The sequence below is a fragment of the Orbicella franksi genome, chromosome 5 (genome assembly GCF_964199315.1).
Source record: "Orbicella franksi chromosome 5, jaOrbFran1.1, whole genome shotgun sequence".
NCBI lineage: Eukaryota > Metazoa > Cnidaria > Anthozoa > Scleractinia > Merulinidae > Orbicella > Orbicella franksi.
Genome location: NC_138149.1, coordinates 30,366,208 through 30,388,974, shown reverse-complemented (window position 1 = coordinate 30,388,974; position 22,767 = coordinate 30,366,208). Strand labels below are relative to the sequence as shown.

Here is a 22,767-nt window from a genome sequence, read left to right as displayed (position 1 = left end):
AGCGATAAGGGAAATGGTCATATTTCTTGTTTGCTCTCTAAACATACAGACAATTTGAGGCAGGTGCCTTGCAAATGACCTACTTTAAATGATAATTCCCTGCTGGCGAAGCTCTCTCCGTCTGTGTTCTTCGCAGGATAACGAAATTAAAATTCATAGTAAACTGCTTGGCTGAAGCAAACCATGTACAAGAGGAGAAGAAAACTGGCAACAATCTAAACAGCCCAACGACCACATGTAAAGCGGACCGGATTTCGTGTCGAGTGGTTGCTGTCATCGCAAAATTATAAGAGATCGCTGCGTTGACAGTTCAAAACGACCCGTAAAGTGGGTGAAGAATGCTATCACCGCAATATGCAGATTTACACTTAATTATCATTGAGTTCGAACTTCAGACTGTTCAGAGGTAAATCTATTATAGGTTTCGCTGCAGCGCACATTAATTACAAAGTTGAGCGTATTAACTGCGAGACCAGTGGAAATCGCCGCGTGAATCTTAATACAAACTGTGACATCATGCGGTTTTTAGATACGAGAAGAAACACGGCATAGCTATGGACAAAATTGAAGAGTATCAGTTTGCCTTGAAATAATAAAGGATCGTTATTGATGCTAAAAGACAAAATAAATCGCCAAGATTGGAACTTTCGCTTTGAAAAATATAAAACAAGATTTATTTGAAATGCTGAAAAATCATTTTCTGTCTGAGTTGTGATTATAATTCAAATGGGCAATCCATCTTCGGCAATTTACTCAAATCTCACAGAATCAGTTTTCTAATCTCATATACAGTCTACTATTTTGTGTCAATTTGACAGTAAAAAGACCCGAAGCAAAATCCTTCCGCAACTCATTTTAGTCATTACGTATTATGACAAAGAAACACTTTCAATTTCATGAAATTATGTTGAATTAGTTTTGAAATTTAGTGTGAGACCGAAATTGTGCCTAAGGCAGTTAAGCAGTCTTTCCTGTCCGCCTTCAGAAAATTGTTTGACGAATAATGCTTTTAAAAAGCTTAGATAATAAAACTTCCTGCTGTTGAAATTAGCATGTGAATTTATGCTAAAGAACTCGAATGGTATTCTCGATAACTGGGACAAAGACGCCCTTTAAATGGCTTCTAAACTTGACTTTACACGGGTTCTTTCGGATTATTTTGCCGCTTGCCCAATATCAGCTTTATCCATCATCTCCTGCCTTTGATGACGGAATGAACGTCCCAAGAGTTATTGTTTACCACTGATAGCACTGCTGTCGGAAAACATTACATAAAGCGAAAGAAAGGAAGACAAAGGAACGATGAATCGCTCTGGAGGTTTTCTCAGAGTGGATCCCTAATCACCCATTAAAACGGTAATGAATTATTGTTCAAAAGCCCATCATAAACCACTTGCCTGAGTAAAAGACGGCCTGCGATGTCAAACTCTTTAACTTTTTTCCTCAAATGAGCGCGATTCTACCTGAAGTAGATTGATTCAGAGCGGATTTATTGATTCACCATCATTTACAAGTCATCCAGATCTCAAAAGGGCTAATATTTAAAAGCTCACCCACGCACGATCTTTGTGAAGGACACAAACGACGTTAATAGAGTGACATACAAAAGAGTCCTTTTAAATTCCCCTGTTCCGATAACTGTATGCACGGCACGCATAAACAAGTAAAAGAAACTTCTGTTAACCCGAGGGCATTAAGGAATCATATTTATTCAAATTAGCCTTTTAGTCAATCTTAATTTATAGGCTGAATAAGATAAGACATAGCAGTCAACATCAATTTCTACCTAACAACGACAGACAAGCGACGAAAATAAAGAGAGCTTTATCTCACCGATAACCTGCCTTATCATTCAATCTTTTTTCCGTCGTATGATTGGAGGAGGGACTAAAATACGTCATTAGAAGATAACGGAATTCAAATAACGGTCTCCCGCTACCAAAAATAACCGATAATATTCAAGGACAATAGAGATAATACACTATTTATCCGCTATAAAATAAAAGACATATTAACGAGCAGAGCGAGTTTCGTCCTGCATAAGCTGCTCTCAGAAATAACTGCGGAGAAATCAAACTGGTCTAATGGAAAGACATGCTCTTAATGAACTTTGACAGACTCTTTGTCTGGCAGGTCAATTATTTGTCTTTGCTTGCAGTATTGGGAATAATTAATCTCACGCCACTGGATTAATTAGGAAATTTTGCTCGACCTCAAATAATACTGGCGCTCGTGACTTACATCATAATACCGAATTTAAAGATCGGGAGACCAGGCTTCCGGCTACAGCCATCCTTCATTCTCGAGCTAATCTGGCTTACCAAATTAATCAAGGCCTTTTGGTGCACTTTAGTGGCCATTGGCTGTCTCTGATCCTCTCGAAAATTCTAAACCAGAATGTTTCTTAGGGTCGATTACCAGCCGCTGTACGGGAAAAGAACCTGCGCTCCTCCCCCTTTTCTTCTTGGGGAGGAACGTAGACCGGACTCGAGAAAGCGGCGGAAATCTGGCCTAAATGTTTCTTTGATGATCACAACGAATGTAATGATAACTTTAACTTACTAGTAACGTTATAGCTTCCTCTCTAGAAGTAAAATGTGTCAGTTTGTTTTCATTCTTTCGCATCCCTGATCTTCTCGTAAGCGTAGGCAACATTCAGAACAGTGGCTTCGTCAAACTTTCTTCCCACAATCATCATACCGACTGGTAAGCCATCATTGAACCCCGCGTTGATTGACAGCGCTGGGTGGCCTGTGACGTTAAAGGGGCCGGTGTTTTGACAGAAGTCAAAAGCCGTTCCTGGAAAGAACCGATGGAAAAAAAAAAAATAAAATGAATGAGAAATTGTAATAAATGAGAAATTGAAGTCTTTTTCTTCAGTTGTAGTTCAACGTGCAGTCACAAGCATCAAGGCTCGTCCGCGAGAATAGATTGGAAGTAAGATCGATTTTCTTACCCTCTTTGAATCAGTTATCATTTAACTTTGATAATTGCCTATAGCTCGCTAATCTAGCAATGGTGGTCAGCAGGGTGTCCATTTACAGCGAAGGTGGATTTTCAATATTGATGCACGAAGCTCCATAGTCAGTATGCTCTAGGACAAACTTGGAGTATAATCATGGCCTCCCTTTCATTGCCAGCCTCCGAGCAGGCTCTAGTGTTTGTGTTTTGCACTCAAGCGTTGCTATCTGCCATTTACTGGCGAGTGTGTATCTCGCGGCTTCCCCGGCCCAAACTCGAGATTTTGCTTGCGCTCGAGGCTATATCATTGGTTGTAAGTTCTCTCTCGTGCGCGCACTTGGAAATTCTCTCCATTCCTACACACACAAATACACCCTACCATTCCACAAGGTCAAGATCTCAAAAGGATAACCAACGTACCCCTCGTCGACACACGAGCAAACTGAAATGATATCAGCAGTGCTTCTGTTCTTAACTTACCAAAATCAATTTCGTCATCCTCAGGTATTTTCGGAGTCTTCTGGATAATTGTTGGCAAAACCATAGCATCATAACGTTCAAAAACTTTATCGTATTCCTGAGACAACTTCCGCGCTAGGTTTATTGCCTTGCTGTGAAATGCGCCATGATAGTTTTCGTGCACAAACATGCCAAGCATGAGAGTTAATTTTCCAGGAGAGGCCAAATCATTTGCGCGGCAATCGAAACCGCGCCCAATCGCTCTCTGGAGACTGGTGTCGACAAACCCCCTCGAGTCTGAATTGAATCCTGTAAAATGAAAGAAAACTTGAATAAATCTTGGACGACTTTTTTGAGCCAGATAGCCTGAAAAAGACCATTTTGCTGAGAATACGAAGGGAGAAGTTTTTCTTGGTCGTACTTTTGGAAAACATATAAACTGTTAAAAGCAAAAAAAATCTCCTAGTATGTAAGAGGGTCTCAATGGGGCGTTATGGCTTTTACAGGTAACAGTTAAAGCCCTGGCCAAAACAGCAGGTAGACGCAAGTTAAAAACTTGGGTCTACTTGCAAGTCCTTTCATTTTTCCTTCCCCCTCCCCCGTTACTCCTCTTTCAGCCCAACTCCCACTCCCTGGGATGCCTTTTCGTTTCTCCCCAAGCCTCTTCCGAGTTTGAATCCAAGAGGGCGCTCGCTTGCCAAAATACGCCTGCATTGCGAGCTATAATATTTTGTTTTTTTTTACGGTTAATTTATTTTCCTCACGGCTAACAGAAATCTTAGAAATCAATTACCATTGTTTGTTTTTTTTCTAAACCAGTTAAAACTTAATTTTCATTGTTTTAAAAATTTAAAATTAACATAAGTACTAAAAATTCAAATCTGCGCTTTCTACACTTCTTTAAATGGTCAAACATCAAAATCGAAGAAAGGGATACGATGGGACACTCACCATGAAGTAGTCTATAACCACCTTCCAGGCAAATTGCATCGCATATTCGAATTCCTGTGTGTAAATACAATGGAACAAAATTCGTCGTTGTCAAATTAACATGTAGGCAAAAGGATGACAGGCTCATGATAGAATTAACAAACGGAAAAATTGCAGGAAGCACCTCACCATCAAAATGCATTGGCACTGACACTTCTTCAACAGTAGCACCCAACATGGAGAAACGATCAGCGGCCTCCTTGACAAACGTTATAATCTTTATGTCAGCTTCAGGCATCTCAAACCCTTCTCGAAGAACTCCGATACGTAGACTAGAAATGTCACCAGTGAGCTACACACGGAAAACGTAAAGGTCAAACAATAGTAAAGCAATAGTAAAGTCAGGTAAAGTCTGCATACGAGCCAAGTGGCCCATCAGACCGGAGCTTATCCCGGTTTCTGTAGCATGAAGCGACTAGGAGTATTTCTTCTCCACCCTTGGATGGGATGCTAGCCCATCGCAGGGTTACCCCCAGCATTAAATTCGCCGGTACCCATTTATACACCTGGGTGGAGAGAGGCACTGTGACAGTGAAGTATCTTGCCAAAGAACACAACGTTAACGCAATGTCCCCGTCCAGGGCTCGAACCCGGATCGCTCGATCCGGAGACAAGCGTACTAACCATGAGGCCACCGCGCCTCCCAGTAAAGTAAAGTGACTATATAGTGCCTGCCATTTAATGTAAAGGGGCTTGTCGCTCGATATCTCGCGGTTGGTATATTCTTCTCGTTTACTAACAAAGCAGAGTACAAACAATACATGATTACATGATATTTACAATTTGAGAGAGCGGTTTAACGGGATTTTTTGCTTATCCCTTTTCTACAGTCTGACGGCTCGAAATGCCGGTTTGCCAATCTCCGATCCGCGACCTACCCCCTCCCCTTAGAATGGGATCAAAACTCGTGTGCCCGCGAGTCTATTGCAAATAGTAACCACAAAACTGAAACACAACGCTACTAGGTTTATCGAATTGTGAACATTGAAAAGGACATGAGGAGAAGACCCTCTCAGTCTTAAACAGCGACGCTGATGCTAGTCTGTTTAAGTCCATCTATGCGTTGATAAACTTTAGTACATTCAGACAGAAGCTGTCTCTTTTAATGTAATGCTTTTTAATCGCTTTCTGATGCGATCACTGGCAAAAGCACGTGTGGTGAAGGTTACACGATGTACCTGTAATAAGTTACATACCAGACTGGAGTAGGAAACTGGCGTGGAAAGATCACGTGGCTGCCTAGGATCTAGGTCCCCATCCAGTCCTGCAACAACCTTTATATATGAAGGTAAAGCTGAATCTTAGTTTAAATCCGAGTACCAGCAACACTCAATGCTTGAGGTCTTCAATAAAAAAAAAAAAGAAAAAAAAAACTTTTGAAAATCGTTCAAGATGACCGTCAAACAGACTGTATAAATAATCTGGTGCAGTTGACTAGAGAAAGGCGGTAATAAGTGATCGATTGATTGATTGACTGACTGCCTAATTGATTGACTAGATATATGTACAAGAATTTATGACAGGCCTTTTACAATCCCTTTGTTTCTATCAGTGAAGGCTGACGAGCTGTTGTTATACCATAGACGGTGTATGACAAGAAAGTCGTTTCAGCCCGTTGTATTAACTTTCTTCACTCTTTTACTGGGCACGTTAAGACTCGCCAAAAAGCGGAAAAAGAAGCTAGCGTTCACTTCACCCATTCTCCCAAAGCACCTTGCATCTCTAGTACGCCCCACTCGTAAAACGAATTTGTTTGTAAAAAGATAGAACCAGAATTGGCGACGATACCTCTAAGAGCAAAGCTACATCTGTGACTGTTCTTGCGATAGGTCCCGTATGATCCAGTAGAAGGTCTACCGGTATTATTCCCGTGTATGGCACTAAGCCGTATGTTGGCTTCAATCCCACAATCCCACATGCGGCGGCGGGAATCCTGATAGAGCCGCCTTGATCACCTCCCATAGCCATGTCCACGTGACCTCCTGCTACCTGTCGATAATGTTAGCAGTCGAGATAAGCTGTGAGTTGGAAACGGCAGCATCGTTTTATAGAGTGTCTTTCTTACTAAAACGTACGCAATGAGACACAAACGCTATGGGCTGAAATACAGAGGGCAACATTGAACAACAGTTTGAGATGAACAGCTGATCAGGCTACATCTCAACTGCGGCAAGTTTATTTGTTGCAATTTGTTCTGTTCTGATATCAAAGAACTCAGGGCAGGGTAAATTATACTAAGGGGTGGATGATTTCACTTTTGAAAGGGGATTGTGGGTGATTTGGGGCAAGTACGGATATATTTTTTAGAACTTTCATGCACTAGGAAATGTATTTTTCTCGGGACGTATATATTCATTTATTTTTTTCGGCTGACTGTGCGCCCGTTAATTTATTTTGGCAGTGGTTGTGTAGAAGAATTAGTTTTGGTAAAAGTATGCTTGCAGAATATTGTTTTCAAAATCACCCACCTCCTACCTTCAAAGTCAAATATTCCACCCCTTACACAATGAAGCTTACCAGCGCTGCTGAACCAGACGAAGACCCCAGAGCCATTCTTGTTTGATCATGAGGATTGACAACATGCCCAGTGGCTGCTGTACAGCTAGTCGCAGTGAAGCAGAACTCCTCGCAAACAGCTTTGCCGGTGATTCGTCCTCCAGCGTGTAATATGCGAGACACCACAGTTGCATCGTAATCCGGGACATAGTCTTCTAGCATCCGGGAACCACACATCATGGGTACCCCGGCAACGGGGATGTTGTCTTTGACAGCAATGGTCTTTCCTTGGAGTTTGCCGTTTGGCGCGCCGACTATATTGCAACGCCAGTACCTAGAATGCCAACGAAAGCTTCAGCTATCAGTACAGTAGAGAAAAAAATATTTTAGAACTGAAGTTGAATGTGTAAAATTTTTAAGTCGAATTTTTTCGGTAAATTACTAACCACGCGTTAAAAGGGTTTTCCTCTGGTGTCGGTCTGTAACCTCGTTCTCGAGGGTATTTTATCGGGAGCCTGGGTTCTGGTAAGTCGTACAGCCGCTGATAAGTATCGCGGAGAGTGCTGGCGATCGCCTCTGTGGAAAGTTTGGTCGAAATCGCAAGACACTCATTATTAACTTTAAATGCGGTGTTGCTGCTAAATTGAATGAATAAATTATTAATTCTCTGTTTCAGTGTATTACCAGGCATTGCCGTACCCAAATTTGAAATTCAGTAGCCAATAAGAAGCCTTGTCAATTGTTTGACTGGCTAGATATCATGGCCGAATCTGAGTACGGTAAATACCTGCCACAAGAGCCCTGGCCGGGAGTCATTGCGTTATGTTCTTGGGCTCGACACTTTAACCTCACAATGCCTCTCTCCACACAGGTGTACGTGTATAAATGGTTACCAGCCATTTTAAGGTGGTTGGCAACAGTTTCCGGTAATTTCCAAGAATTAATTTTGATGGGTCATTATAATCACTCTTAATCCTTTGATGCTACGATCATGGTATAAAAAAAACTGCCCAATCATTGGTGAACACGTTGCTACCATTTTCGTGACACAATAAGTTATCATAGCAACATATGAGACACCTTTAATTTTTACTTGAACTGCTGATACCGCAAAATCCCACGTTATAAAAGCTCTGGGCTTATATAACTTCATAAGGGATCTTGGTTGGGCTTATAAACTGGGGGGGGGAGGCTTATATCCGGGGGAGGGGAGCATATAAGCCGAATAAAAAATGTTTCGGAACAACGAGATAAAACGTATCTGAGAAACATACATACCATTGCATTTAGGGCTATTATCCTATTACCCTATTTGATTACCCTATTAGCGTATAACTTTCGATTGAAAACTTTGATGTTTGTAAAGAAACGCAAAAGTAACGCACTTATACCTTAGATGGGCTTATATCCGGGGGGCTTGTATCCGGAAAAAAAAATAGAGGGGCTTATACCCGGGGGGGCTTATAACCGGGTGACTTAAACGTGGGATTTTACGGTAATTAAAAAACGATTTTGGTGAGCCCCATTTTTTGTTGTCGAATTTTGATAAGTAGGATAAGAGACGCAACTTTTGGCAAAGTTCAAAATCTATTCTGGACTTGGGGCTCAGAGCCGTCTTATATTTTCGAAAATTTAAGGGGGCACTGAACCCCGCCTAAAACATACAACAAACAAATAAACAAACAAAGACGAAACCAAAGGCAAAAACGATACAAAACAAAACGTCTTGCCATTACCTTAGGTCCTCATTGAAAATCGATTACTGACCTCCCTGGTCGTGTTTGCATTTTGAAACAGAATTCTGGCTAATTCTTTTACTTAAGCTACATGTTGGTCGGCGCATTATAGAAACGAACCATTTTAATACCTTGGTAAACAGAAATTTCTTCCTCTCGGATACCCAATCCCATTCGTTGAGATAACGTCCTTACTTCATCGGCAGTTGGCTCTCTTAACGAGGTTTCTACGTCAGGATTTTCGGCCATGGTACTCTGAAGGAAGATTAGTAATATAACATGTAGATTTAGCCAAGCCTAAAAGTGGAGCTCCTGAGCCGGGTTGTTCGAAACCCAGTTAAGCTAATCCAGTATAAGCGAAAATTTTGATTTGAGTTTTGTAACTTTGCATTGAGGTTTTCTGTTCTGAGTTCGATAATCTCAAAATACACAAAACAAAAGCAGTGAAAAAGATTTGTTAACTTTTAATCCTGGGTCATCCCGTGTTAGACAACCCGGCCCTATTTGCATCAAGTTAACCTGACATGAACCCGCAATCCAATCGACAATAACCACTTGGTCAGCAGTCACCTTTAAGAAAACGCTTTACCTTGATGAGCTCTAAACTTGAGCCCGCGATGTGGTCACGTAATACTGGTCAGCGGATACCTTGTATCCTCATCAGGCATTACAGGCGGAATATCTATATCTGTTTACAATTTTACAGCTCAATGGCGTGCTTCGTTTGGAGACGAGAGCATTTTAATTTCAGGGTTATGGAGCCGCGTGACACAAGACTAAGATGGAGTTTGTTGAAAAATTTATACTTATCTCACGATTTTGAGCCTTTTTAGAGGTTAGAGCATTAGGAAAAGTGCTTATGTAAATGCTTGTTTGTTCAGTACTGAAAATCAGTCGCCTAGATAGCCAAAGTAAGTTCCAGATGTTTACACTATTCTCCGGCCGCCTTATTGGTGTACCACCGTATGTACACCAACATGGCATTTTCATACTGGGCTCTGAAAATTTATGCGAAATATTTCGACGAATATCTGAAGCAGAGCTCTCAAGTTGATTTGTTGGCAAAGAGGGAGATCTTTGAAGGAGTAGCCGTTGTTTGTGACGCCGCAGTCGTGACCCCGCTAGGGGGGTCTGGGGGCATGCTCCCCCCAGGATTTTGATAAATGGAAGTAGCTAAGACGTGTTTTCCTTCATTCTTAGCAGAAATGTGATGCTTTAAAAGTTTTTTGCCGTTCCAGCGTATTTGGCCCTCTTCAGGACAGGAGAGTCAGGGTCCGAGTCTGAACTGGAATCCGCCATTATGTGTGGAGAGCACACGTTACCGGTCTGCGGTCAGCATAAGTGAACATGTGAGGGGTGACGTGGCGATTGGTAAATGCGAGACTGCGAGACGGCGAGACTAGCGTCTTTCTTTGCGAGCCCGAGACATTTTGACTTTTTAGATTGCTTGACCGAGGCTTCAAAGTTTTTTAAGTGAGAGCGCGAAACGTTCAGGTTCTTAAAATTCGAGCCCCAGATTTGGTTGAGAGCTACGAGAATGAGCTAGAATGAGCTTGTACAAAAGTCTTACAAAGGAGCCTTTTGTTGTAAACCCTTGTACGAGACATCAGATCTAAAAAACAAACAAACGAATCGGAACTTCGAGACCTTTAGGAGGCTCGATTACCAGCCGCTGTTCGAGAAAAGAGCCCGCGCTCCTTCCCCCGAGGAAAGCAGACCGGACTCGAGAAAGCGGTGGAAATCGAGCCTAGACCTTTAGCCTTGCAAAAAATCGAGACTCCGAGACACCTTCGTGTAAAAAACGAGACTGCGAGACGCACATAACCGCGAAAAAAACGAGACTGCGAGACCCGTACAATTCGACTAAAATTTTACGAGACCCAGAGTTTTTGAAGGACCATTCGCCACCCTTCATGTGCAATAGTCATTAAACCCACTGACCAGACAAACACTGGTTCTGCACGAGAATTAAGTGTTCGAAGCGAGTACAAACCGAACGAGGATTAAATTATATCATAAAAGATAGTTTATTATGAAGGAACCCCACTAAAGCAGCAAGGAATCTTAAATGCGTGAGAAATAATGGTTTAAGCGTGAGAGCGTAAGATTGAATCTGTTTGCGTGAGTCTCAATGCGTGAGACGAGAGCTCTGCCAGTGAAGTTTGGGGAAACGCACAGGCCTAAAACTTGGAGAAGTGTCTTATTTACTTATCTTCTACAACGTCACCGACACAATTTCTTAGCTTTTTCCTCTGGATGGTTTTCGATTTATTTTTGTTGCGTGACAGTGAAACCGAGCTATACATCGGGCTGAAATTCCTTGGGACAGTTACACCTAATCGTGCTATGCCCTTTTACTATTTAGAACAACCAGAACTGATGTTTTTGAAACTTTATGACAAATGAATCGCTTATGCTAATGAAGCAAAGATTCCCTAAATTTTCTACGAAAGTAACGCAACCCTTACACCATAGTTAAACTATGCTTACACTGAGCGATCCGCTAGTCGGCATGGAAAAAAAATTGTTACCTTTTCCACGTGAACGGAAAATGTGGACGTCTAGCTGAGCGTAAAAGGACTGTTCGAAGTAAGAATTGTAAAACATCCAATCAAGGTGTATTTCAGCGATTCTTGGTCGGCTGACGGCAGTTTAGAATTGATTTTCCGCGTTACTGAACTAGAAAGATCTAACATTTTCTGTCATTGTTCGCAAACTTCTGTAAAATCCCGGATGAATCTTTAAACATTGGTCTCTACTCACGCTAGCTGACTTGAGTAACAGTTAGACTCTGTGGTTTATCCCAATGGAACCTAAGTACAAAGAACCAGCCGTGAAAACACCAACTGCGGCACAACTCACCGAGATTGCCTCGCAACTTGGATTCGACTTGGGACCCGCTGAAATCCAGGAGTACAAAGGTATGGACTGTCAGTTCTTAACGAAATGAATTCACAATCAGGCAACTGAGGCAGAAGTACGACTTTCATCAGTGAAGTAATACTCTTACGGCTAGAGTCACGAGAAAATGTTTGGTATCTCACTAAATTTCAGGTATAAACTCGTGATCGACTGTAACCTTTTCGACCTTATTCATGACATCGATGGCGCGTTACGTTCCTATTGGTAAAGTGCGTGATCCAAACATCTGTGTACGTGTGAGAATACATGATCATAATAGATGATAATACTCAATTCTGAAATAACTATACATAACCTGGCACGCAAGGTGTTGATTTTCGATTCGACAATAGAAAGTATAAACGGTTAATGCGCATGGTTGAGAATAATATCGCCGTACAGTAGATTTTGTCATGGCCGAAAAATGGAGTAGAAGACGGTTCTCACATCAGTAAAAGGGTCCCCTCGTCAATTTTCTCATCCATGAACCTTTTCACACCTGTTTCAAAAGCCACAACAGTAGCTGTAGTCTCCTTTACGTGAGTGGCGTGAGCGTGAGAAAATCAGCAAAAGCCCTTCACAAATTATGTTTACGGTAATTCAACATCGGTCTGAACTAGGGAACTTATTATAACTCAGGTCTGAAACGGGGTTTTGATTTAAGGGTTGTGTCGTAAATAGGGTTTCGAATTTTTGGTCAGGTCATAAATAGGGTAGGGAATATCGCGAATTTTGGTCATAAATAGGGTAAGGGTTTTGGGAAGCGGGCTGCACACCCCCACCCAATTTTTCTGGGAGTACCCCACCGGGCTGCGAAGAATGAGAAGAACAGTCCGGAGGGGAAGGCGGGGGGGGGGGAGTGGGGGTGGTGGTACTCCCTTATATGGGCTATATGGGTATGTGTGGTCCTAACGGGTGGGTATGGTTTTTAAGCCGTTTTGGTCATAAATAGGATATCGATTTTGACTGTTTTGGTCATAACTAGGGTATGGTGTCTTGCATTGCGTATGTTTCTTAGAAGAAGCTACCTTTTCATCAATATAATATCGATAAGAACATCAACAAAAGCCCTTCATCACTCATGTTTAGGGCAAGTGTGCTAGCCGCAAGGTCATAAATAGGGTATCAAATGTTTTTGGTCAGGTCATAAATTGGGTAGCAAAAATCGCAGATTTTAGTCATAAATAGAGTAAGGGTTTTGGGAAGTACCCCCGGGAAGAGCGGTTGCTTTTGAGAAAACTAATACTCGTTCTGAAGGGAGAGGATGAACTGAAAGAGGGTGAATCCCCATACAGGCCTTTTTTTCCAAGGTAATCTATCTCAAGCTATTTTTAGATCAGTCCTGGCCTCGGAAATCCCAGTAGGGTTCAGAAATAGCCAATCATGTGACGCAGATTTTAATCACGTGTACGGCCCAAGCGGCTTTACATTCATATACTCCAGGCGCCATCAATCGATAAACCGATGATCGATATCAATCGAAAACAATCTATATTAATTGAAGATTGACATCGATTGGTGATGATAGCAATCGATGGAAATTGATGAAGAAAAACGTTGTGAGTTCGAAGGTTGTCGATTGCCGATAGTAATCGATAACGATTGATTCATCGATAGGTATCGATTGTTATGGGAAATTTTGTCCTTTTACGAGTTACACTGATAAAATGAATGACAAAATTTGATATAATTATCGATTGTTAGCGATTTTTGTCAATCGATTGATTTCCGATATCGATTTTTATCTATTGACTACGCCTAGTTTGCTATGCAAACTTATAGTATAAATGTTATAGATCGCGCTGTTACCTCTTTTGATTTGTTATCTATTTTTAACGTTCAATCAACAGAAGTCATTTCAGAGTCGTTATTAGCAACTTATCAGCGCTTGAACGAGATTCCTGATCCCAAACTACCGGTGAAATATCCCCGCACTCCTGGGTATCGCCCGTCTGGGGAAGATAACCCTTGTAATGCATGGTAAGTTGGATATCGATTTCTTGGTTTCTTCACGCATTTACAAATTAACATGTGATGTAAAAATCGAGTGGGTTTGGGAGAAATTGCGTGAAGTCAGCGAGTCACACGCGTCACACCTTCCTCCCTTTCACCGGTCAAGAGTGCGTGACAAGCCAAATGACTATTGTATAGTTACTTTTGTTTCTCCGTGTCACGCAAGGTATTGGCGGTGCGACATCGAAGGCGCTCCAAACGGAAAACTTCATGGGAAGACAATCGCCATCAAAGACAACATCTGCGTTGCAGGTATTCCCATGATGACAGGTTCCCGGATATTAGAAGGTTATATCCCGGATGTGGATGCCACTGTAGTGACGCGGATATTAGACGCTGGTGGGCGCATAACAGGAAAGGCTGTCTGTGAGAGCTTGTGTAGCAGTGGAGGGAGCTTCACTTCCGCAACTGGACCTGTGCTCCATCCTCTAAACGGAAGGAGAATGACAGGCGGTTCGTCTTCAGGCTGTGGAGCTTTGGTAAGAACAACTCTCATGTCAAATGTTTAGGCTAGGCTTCATTTCCGCTCCTCTCTCTGGCCCGGTCCCCTAGCGTCCTTCCAAAACAGCAGGTGGAAATCGAGCCTACTTGCAGACCAAGTGGCCTACCAACGGGTGCTTCATCTATCTCAGGTTCTTGATCATGAAGCAGCTGGGTGTACCGCTGAAAGGCATTACGACGGGCACTCTTGGGCAGAACTGAGATGGCCAGTGGAAGGAGGTTTGAGTAAAACGTACGAGTAAATCGGCGTAAGCTTGAGTCGAACAGTCCTGCCTGTTTTGCTGGATAGGAGGCCGCTATTGGAGAGGTAGACGTTAAAGGTCGTTCGGCAATATTCATTCGCTAGTTATCCCGATTGGATTTGGTAGCCATGCATGCCCTACATTCAGTCCTGGTCCCAGTCGTTCAAAGAGAAGAGTGAATAACGCTTTCCACCAGATAAAAATCACTATCCAGCGATATCTCTGCTGATTTACCTGATGACTCACTATTCAGTTGACAGCATGGTTCGTTTTATTTACACATATCCACTCGATAGTGATCTCCTTCGCAGCCGTTATCAGGGTCGTCACTCAACGCTTGGAGAAGCGTTGCGTGACGACCCTAATAACGGTTTCGAAGGAGACTAACTCGATAGTGATTCAGCCACTGGACAGCGTCATCCAACTTTTAAGTGGCCGAGCCATGGGAGGAGAGAAGCATTGTGCGTCAAGGTATCCTGTCACTATCAGGCTGTTCACCGCTTCAATAGACTACGAGTGGTCCCTATTTTGCTCCGTCCGTCGTGTGTGACTCGGAAAAAAAAGCGAGGAAAAAATAGCCTTAGTCTGTCGTGCGTGACGCGAAAAAAAAAAAAATATCCGGGAGAAAAAATTAAACGGCCGCGAGAAATCCGAGCATTTTTCGTCGCGGTTTATTTACTGTCCCGCTTGACGGACTAAGCGAAAGATCGACTTCTCGTAGTCTACCACATCAAATGATGTGTATTTATATATTAGTACCCGCGTTGACTCCATTTGACTGAATTGTAGTTAGCAGGAGGTCACGTGGACATGGCTGTGGGTGCGGACCAGGGAGGCTCAATACGCAATCCATCAGCGCGCTGTGGAATTGTGGGATTGAAGCCGACCCTGGGTCTTGTACCATACACGGGCATTTTCCCAATGGAGTTCACCCTTGATCACGTGGGACCCATGGCCAGAACCATGTACGATGTGGCATTACTACTGGAGGTTTGTATGTTCTTGCAAACTAATAGTCTATCTCCTAAGTTCCCTGGCCTTATTTTTTAGTTGGATTCTTCGGTAGCTGATTGAAATTAACGTGAATGAATTTATAGCATTAACTGCGAGCTTTTCAGCTTTTTTTTTTTTTATTTGCAATGCTAGCTTATATAACCATAGATTTTAATAAGAAAAGTTTACCCTTGCTTTCTTTTAGGAATAAGATGACCAGGCACCAGTATCGAAAATCGATAGTCTACCAAATATGAGTTATAGAAACATAATTTACTCTTTGGTTCTTATTATCTGAAATTTTCGTGTTCAAGGTTATGGCTGGTTCAGATGATGGTCTAGATTGCCGCCAGCCTGAAGGACTGCAGGCTCCCGACTCTTACACAACGCAGGTGATACACTCATGTATACATCAAATGCCATATACATTTTTATAAAATAACTGAGATACTACGCGCGTTCTCATTGGTCGATAGGGGTGTTTAGATGAGAGTATGCCGCGAAACACTCAAGAAAATAAAATGAAACAAAACAAGAAAATACTTCTACCCTATTGAGAAGCCTGTGTCAAGCATGAAATTTTGCCTTATTTTATTCTTTCGCAGTTGATAAGTGAAATATCTCATCTTCGACTAGGACTTCTCGTGGAGGGTTTTTCTCGTCCCCAGTCTGAACCGGATGTCGACGAGATGATCAAAAAATCCGCGGAACAACTGGCAATAACAACAGGCGCAAGTCTACAAAATGTATCTGTACCTATGCATTTGGACTGTAAGTCTTGCTTGGTAGCTTGCACCCTTTGCGCACCAGTGTACTAAAGTAATTAATGAATTCGAACATTTTGAACTTTAGTAGCGTGTAAATCAGAAGCCATGCACCTCTTTAGAGCAAGCAATTTCATTCGCTCCTTGTTTCACGCGCCGTTGTTGTTTTCAGGACCCGGTTCTATTGCTATTGTTTACACAGCGAATCCCGTTAAGCCTTTTGAGAGGCATATTGCGTAAGCGCCTTGTGTAAATGGCAGATGATGATGGCATGTATAGGCTAGGTCATTAACTCTAATCTCAGCATAAATGGGCGAGGGGGAGGGGCAAGGGGAGCGCGGAAGGAAGAACGGGGGACCCCCTCCCGTTTACACACCAGTAACGCAGGCTAATTTCAACATTAAGAATATTTGTTGGTGCGGTAGTTACACTGACACTTCCTGCTTTTTTATTCTCGTTTCTTTATTTAGCCGTGGTCATATATGACGCTTTTACGGAGGCAAGATTTTTGCCTGACAGACTTTTTGAAACAAACGGTAGGCTTTACCTAAATTTTTCGTCTCGCTTCTCAGTTGTCTTCTTTCTACAAAAAGGCTGGTTGAGACTAAGAGGTCCTTTATTGGAATAAAGCCTGTGAAAACGTGCAAAATCTGACCATTAGCTTAACTCATTACTCATTGCAGCACAACACCTCGATAGCTAGGTGACGTCGAGTCTTATCGTGCAACTACCTGTTGTAAGCGACCATCTCCCGCAAGGGACCATTCCTCAAAATACTACAATTTCCCCTGTCAAATCACCAAAGTTGGTTCCTCTCGAAAGCGAGCACCCATCTCGGGAGTAATGGACATCATAAGCTTGACAATTGGGGTGGTCGCTAATTAACGGGAGGTTTGACTCTATTAAAACGACGCAAAATCCGAGGTGTGCAGGGGAACAGAATGGCAACCTGTCTTGCCTCCCTTGCTTCCGGAATCCTCCAATTCCAATTTGCGGGGAGAGTTTTCGTTCCAATCCTTTAAAATGTATAGGATGCAGACGAATTCGTTTTAATTCGACTAACATTTGACGTTCTCTCCAAGGTTATCAAGTGACTGGTCTACAAAAAACGTTTGCTGAAGGACTGAAGACCCGTCCAAATGACCTTAGCGTCGACTGGAAGGTCGCGGCTATCAAAGGGAAATATTTACAAGACAGTTATCATGATATTTTTTATGCCAAGGCACGCAATTTAGCGTGGAAGCTGCGAAGAAAAATAGACGAGGCACTGACCCAAGTTGACGTGCTGATTATGCCAGCTACTCCAAAGAAAGCTAGACCTTTACCTTCGGAAAACGTTTCGTTGAAAGGTATTGTTTTGAAGCTGCCGAACGAGGTTGCTTTGCAAACCGAAATTTTGGGTACAGGTCATGATTTTTGGGTACAGTCTCTTTTGACGTGATATTTTTTCTCTTTTCCATTTTTCTTAATTTTTCAGCTAGCAGAGGTTTGCATTTTATACCTAAATATTATTATTCTCATTATTCTTATTCAGTGGGTCTACAGAAGATCCGGCAGTCCGGAAATCCGGCGGTCCGGCCGCTCGTGCTGTTGACAAATATTTCTTTTCTTTTATCTCCATCTAGCCATAAGGCGATTAGTGATATATGTTTTCATTGTTTTCTTCCTTTCTAGAGTACCTTACATTTTGCAGCGAAAACTACATAAATGCATGTGCCTTTAATATGACTGGTCACCCAGCGCTGTCAATCAACGCAGGATTCAGTGATGGCTTACCGGTCGGTATGATGATTGTGGGAAGAAAGTTTGACGAAGCCACTGTTCTGAATGTCGCCTACGCTTACGAGAAGATTAGAGATGCTCCTGATTACAAGGTTGTCGTGCACTGATTTTTTTCCCCAGCTTGTCGAATGTGATGACAGGGTCACTAAAATTGGCAAACTGCTCTATAACCGTTCTGATGTGAAAACTTATAGGAAAAATGTAGAATGACACAAGAAGAACTTGCGAGACAACTGTCTTTATTATTAATTCACACTTGTAAATAACTTATGGTATTCGCCCCTTAAACTACAAAAAAGAAATAAAGATTTTCACCCCGTTGACCTACAAAGAAAATATGGCTAGCATCGATTAACACTTTTGAACTATGCATTCACACCTCAAACTGGTTGCAGAAAAACCGAAAAGAAGAACAATCACCACTCTAACTCGAAACAAAAAAATCGTCACTAGCTTTGCTCTTGCTCAACGTTGCCTCATTTGATCATGCGCGGATGTAGATATTCCCATGAGGATTAGCGACATTGGTGAGATGATATTTGCCATTTGTGCCGCAAGGATCATGGGTAGGCCAGTTCGTGCGCGTGCTAACATCAAAGTTGTAATACGCCTTCAGCCACGCGTTGCTCTGGGAACGAATCAGAACAGCGCCTGTGGACTGACCATTTAGGTTGCCAGGGTTGTTGTAGATAAGCTGGTCGGGAACATAGCCATGACACTTTAATGGAACGTTCTTGATATTTCGGCACTGAAGAGTTCCGGCCCTCGTCTCTACCAAACTTCCGCTTCCTTCTTTGCAAGCGATCCAGTGGTTGATGTTAGATTTGATCATGAACTCGTGGCCCAGTTTCTTCCACAGGTTGAATTCCATAGCGTTGTAGTCTGTCTCACTTACTGGAGCTGTGGTCGACACTGGGACGTCACCAGTTGTGGGCCAGTTTGGACGAGGCCTAATGGCGTTAGAAGGAGCGTCGAAATACCTGCAGAGTGAAATCGCAAGAATTGAAGGTGAGATGGGATGGAGAGGAATTGAAAGAGACACATCCGACTTTCTAGGCCTTGCAGAAATGGAGACTCCGAGACAGCTTCGTATAAAGATCGAGACTGCGAGACGCACATATTTGCCTTGTTTACGTTATCAGCAATTTCGTCACTTCTTATTAGGGCAAAAATAAAATCAAACTATTTCCTACCACAAGTTTGTAAACGTGTAGCTATAAACCAGTGTCCAGCCTCCACCGTCCGTTTCCTGATCGCAGTAGGCCTGGGTCGCGTTTTTGCCGTCGGGGTTGATCCAGTAGATACCGGACTCCGCTTTATTACTTGTCTTCTTTATTTCGTTGCAGGATTTGGCTGCGTTCTTCTTGTTCAGTCCTTCAAAAGAGATAATTCCTTAAATGAGCTTAGTCACGGTGTTTTCAGTTATTTTAGCCGCGTATTTTAAATTGAAGGAAACCGGAAAATAATAGTTTACTAAGATAGAAAAACACCAAAGACATCATAATAAACCATGAAGGAACAAGCATGGTCAATGATAGAGAAGATTAACACGTATTACAAATGACGAACTAGAAATATGAGGCTTAACTTTTTAAGCTGTGCAAACAGAGACGTAGCTCCTTCAAAAGAACAGACTCAACTTTGGGTGGTTTAAAAATTATACGGCTCGTTTCCAGGATCTTCTCTCTCGCTCCAGTGGGTGAGAAGAAGAGATGCCCTGGTAACGAGGTCAACTACGTTACTCCATGACACCTTGGTAAATGAAGAATGGACGTTCAACATGGAGGAAGTGTATCGCTAAGAAAGTTTAAGAAGAATAGGCAAAGCATACGAATCGTGGAATATATATGGGTTATTGACCAAGCGTGAGGTCAAGCTTGCTGGATATTGGCCAAGTTCTTGGACCGAGACGGACTTCGGAGATATTTTTCTCGCGGGACATGGCGGGCAGTCCCAATCGGGCAAGATAGCTCCATCTTGCCCACTAGGGTAGCAAATCACAGCGCAGGATACAGTTCATCTTGCCTACTCACGGAGCTGGCTACATAGTAAAGGTTAATCATCTTGGCGTCAAGAAGAAAGAAATTATGATTTGTTGGATACCCTTACCATACAATAACTTCTTCTCGTCGCATTCTGGTTTCGTTTCAAAAACTGTTTAAAATACAGAAGATGCTATGAATACCATGATTTCTTGGCTTGAACACAATCAATCTAAACTCAATGATTGAGAGGGGAGATTTTTACGACGACTATTGAGCAAGGAACTATTCAGGATACTCGAAATACTAGAACGCGGGGTTGTCCCACATATAAGCTCTGTGGGTATGTGCCGCTGTGAAGGGTATGGTTTTCAAGCAAGCTGGTTTCAGACAGTTTTAGTTTAGTCTACAACAGGTTTCTTTACCCTCTTCCGGACAGAAGCCGCAGCCAATAAATACAGTAACATGGGCTTAGATCATCTTGTCTGTTAAAGGAAAAATATTTAGGTTATAACCCACCCTTGCCCCAAGATATTAGCCCTCCCCAATCCCGCTGACATTCCCAAATAAGTTAACGTAATAATGTCTTTACAGAACCTTACTAAAAGCCAACCAAAACCCGTCTTACGAAGTTAATTTAGCCCGGGACTTATAACCAACATTTTACGGGCGGGCGTACGTATTATTCTCTAATTAACTTCATCAGCTCTTTGCAAAGAGCACCATGTCTTAAATTACCTTTGTACCCGCAATATCTCGCTCGTCTTAAACTTGGACGAGGAAGTTTGTAAATCCAAAATCCTTGGCATTTCCTGATTGTTATCGTCTCTGTCTTAAAGCAGCAGTTGCCATTTTTGGCAAAGCAAACCGTTCTTTGAACTTCTTCTCCAGGTTCCAGATCCTCTGGATGGGATCTTCCGAGAAAGCCTGGATATTTTGCACCGCAAGATGGCGACACAAGGCACTCTTCAGTCGTGTCTCTGTAAATCAAAATCAAATCTCACTTTTTCAATAAAGAAAAATAATTGTTTTCTTGGTGCATTTAAACCCTCTTCATTGTCATTGTTTCATGATCTTGTATCTGTTTATATCTCGAACGCAGCATCGCGGAGTGATGAGAAATCTGTCCTTCAACCTGTATGCCTGGTTCAAAGCCTCCTTCCCGACTGTCTTTTTGTTCTCGACACACTTTCAAATGAACTTCGGCAACTTTGTCAAAAGTTAAAATTATTCTCAGACTCAATTCACTAGTTACCGTTGCCAACAGCATTCCTCCTCGTTGGCTTATTTTGGCTCGGACAAAGGAATATTGCTCTGTGATCTAAAAGTCGAACTTCCAAGTTCGTTTAGGAAGTTCATGAAACTCTATTGACTTCAAGTTGATAAATTACCTCTGCAGAAACACTGCTTTATCAAAATTCATAATCATGGTGATTTTTCTTTAAAACTTTGCACGCTTGTATACTAGGACATCTTTTAGAAAGATAGATGTTCGCTCTAGATGTTTACATATTTACACTGGTCTGCGTTGCAAATCAAGAATTAACGATAGATTGGCCTGCCCTCAGCCAATTACAATGAAGTAATTTTCTTAGTCATATAATGAATTTATTTGTTAATTCATTTTAATTTATTCAATTACTTACTTATTCATTTATTACATTTACATATGCAAACTTACATGTCGGCCATTTTGTCTCCAGCGGGACCAATAAATCGATATCAGTTAGTCTCCAGTTCTTGTTGTTATCTGAAAGTGTCGTCAATTCTTTGGACCCTGCCGCTCGCTTTTTGCCATTCAGTTTTTGATAGTCAACACATGGATTGCCATAGTAGCCACCATCTTAAAACGAAATTGGGTGTCTTGGTTAAATTGATCAGTTTTGGTTAAAGTAGCAACGGAATCTAGGCTCGAATACGAAACGACTTCCAGACCGGAAATTTCGTAACTGAATACATGAGTTTCTGAACAAATGACGAACCGAACGAGCCAACGAATCTAATGGACGAATGAATGAATTAATGAACGATCCAATGAACGACTGACTGACTGGCGACTGACTAACTGACTGACTAATAGATTGAATAAGTGACTGACTGACTGACTGACTGACTGAATTAACCTTTAGCCCTAACCTTTTACCTGAATTTACTTTTAGCACTAATACATAATTACTTTTCGATGCATTAAATGCTTACTTACTTGAAACACGCATTTCTGATGAAGCAAAGCACACCAAAAACAGGGAACTAACAACCACCACCAAGTTGACCATGGCGAAAATCTGAAATGTATCAGAAGGACCAGCAACATATGTCTTTTTGTCTTTAAATGATCAAATATTGCTTCCTGAAGCCTCATGATCCCCAATTTGAAAATCATGCCATTTAATTAATAGTATATTCTGAAGAAGTAAGTAATTTATTGCATCTGCCTGAAGTACATCACAAAGACGTCCCCCCGGGAGGGGGGGGTTACTCCCAGAAAAAAATGGCGGGGATATGCAGCCCGCTTCCCAAAACCCTTACCCTATTCATGAAGACCAAAATCTGCGATTTTCCCAACCCTATTTATGGCCTGCTTATGTGCTTTTAAGAAAATTACCCAATTCATTACTAGAATGCAAAAACCATGCACTATTTCTGACCACAGCGGCTACAGTAAAAGCCGTACCCTTTGAGTCATAGCACAGAAGTATGATATGTCTCATGCATCTGAAATTAAATTTACATGCGTGCGGAAGTTCCGTTTGGTCCACGTGGTAACAGAGTCATGATAGAAAAATTGAAACTCTACTTCGCTTGATCATCTTGAACCTCTTTTTACACTACACATGGATTGACTGTCCTCCAGTCAGGCGCGAACCTAGACATCCTGATCCCGAATGCATTCAATCCTTTATAGAATTCGCCAGGAATTTGAGAACAAAAACATACAGAGAAGACA

At 42.0% G+C, this 22,767-nt stretch overlaps 4 protein-coding genes across 5 annotated transcripts in view; 1 reads left to right on the top strand and 3 right to left on the bottom strand.

Moving 5' to 3' along the window:
* LOC145488068 (uncharacterized) overlaps positions 1–22,767 on the bottom strand; it is a 136,217-nt gene that overhangs the window by 31,200 nt on the left and 82,250 nt on the right. The window lies entirely within an intron of this gene.
* Positions 2,604–11,594, bottom strand: LOC145488101 (urethanase-like). 2 transcript variants are annotated; one of them, XM_081466884.1, is made up of 10 exons: positions 11,505–11,594; positions 8,774–8,897; positions 7,353–7,482; positions 6,928–7,240; positions 6,199–6,399; positions 5,607–5,684; positions 4,540–4,702; positions 4,372–4,425; positions 3,442–3,729; positions 2,604–2,799 (listed from the first exon to the last, which is right to left on the bottom strand). In XM_081466884.1, the coding sequence occupies exons 2-10, from the start codon at positions 8,889–8,891 to the stop codon at positions 2,612–2,614; spliced, it is 1,533 nt and encodes a 510-aa protein (XP_081323010.1). In that variant the 5' UTR covers positions 8,892–8,897; positions 11,505–11,594; the 3' UTR covers positions 2,604–2,611. The 2 variants fall into 2 exon arrangements, with proteins under 2 accessions (XP_081323010.1, XP_081323011.1); XM_081466885.1 differs by lacking the exon at positions 11,505–11,594 and adding an exon at positions 11,174–11,264.
* LOC145488099 (urethanase-like) lies at positions 11,443–18,117 on the top strand. Its single transcript, XM_081466882.1, has 9 exons — positions 11,443–11,563; positions 13,394–13,523; positions 13,723–14,035; positions 15,089–15,289; positions 15,607–15,684; positions 15,898–16,063; positions 16,527–16,592; positions 17,139–17,405; positions 17,731–18,117. The coding sequence occupies exons 1-9, from the start codon at positions 11,449–11,451 to the stop codon at positions 17,943–17,945; spliced, it is 1,551 nt and encodes a 516-aa protein (XP_081323008.1). The 5' UTR covers positions 11,443–11,448; the 3' UTR covers positions 17,946–18,117.
* LOC145487938 (uncharacterized) lies at positions 18,215–21,249 on the bottom strand. Its single transcript, XM_081466707.1, has 5 exons — positions 21,212–21,249; positions 20,559–20,800; positions 19,942–19,992; positions 19,032–19,212; positions 18,215–18,896 (listed from the first exon to the last, which is right to left on the bottom strand). The coding sequence occupies exons 1-5, from the start codon at positions 21,247–21,249 to the stop codon at positions 18,323–18,325; spliced, it is 1,086 nt and encodes a 361-aa protein (XP_081322833.1). The 3' UTR covers positions 18,215–18,322.

Bases quoted from the DNA above. Each gene is read 5' to 3' on its own strand.
- LOC145488101 (XM_081466884.1), bottom strand. From the start codon at position 8,891: ATGGCCGAAAATCCTGACGTAGAAACCTCGTTAAGAGAGCCAACTGCC. The intron at 5,685-6,198 runs GTATCGTCGCCA...TCATATATAAAG, and splicing joins ATGTAGCTTTGCTCTTAGAG to GTTGTTGCAGGACTGGATGG. The intron at 4,703-5,606 runs GTATGTAACTTA...TTCCGTGTGTAG, and splicing joins CAGTTTCCTACTCCAGTCTG to CTCACTGGTGACATTTCTAG.
- LOC145488099 (XM_081466882.1), top strand. From the start codon at position 11,449: ATGGAACCTAAGTACAAAGAACCAGCCGTGAAAACACCAACTGCGGCA. The intron at 11,564-13,393 runs GTATGGACTGTC...TTCAATCAACAG, and splicing joins TGAAATCCAGGAGTACAAAG to AAGTCATTTCAGAGTCGTTA. The intron at 16,064-16,526 runs GTAAGTCTTGCT...TTCTTTATTTAG, and splicing joins TGTACCTATGCATTTGGACT to CCGTGGTCATATATGACGCT.
- LOC145487938 (XM_081466707.1), bottom strand. From the start codon at position 21,249: ATGATTATGAATTTTGATAAAGCAGTGTTTCTGCAGAG. The intron at 20,801-21,211 runs GTAATTTATCAA...TTTGATTTACAG, and splicing joins AAAGCAGTGTTTCTGCAGAG to AGACACGACTGAAGAGTGCC. The intron at 19,213-19,941 runs GTATCCAACAAA...TCTCTTTTGAAG, and splicing joins GAAGTTATTGTATGGTAAGG to GACTGAACAAGAAGAACGCA.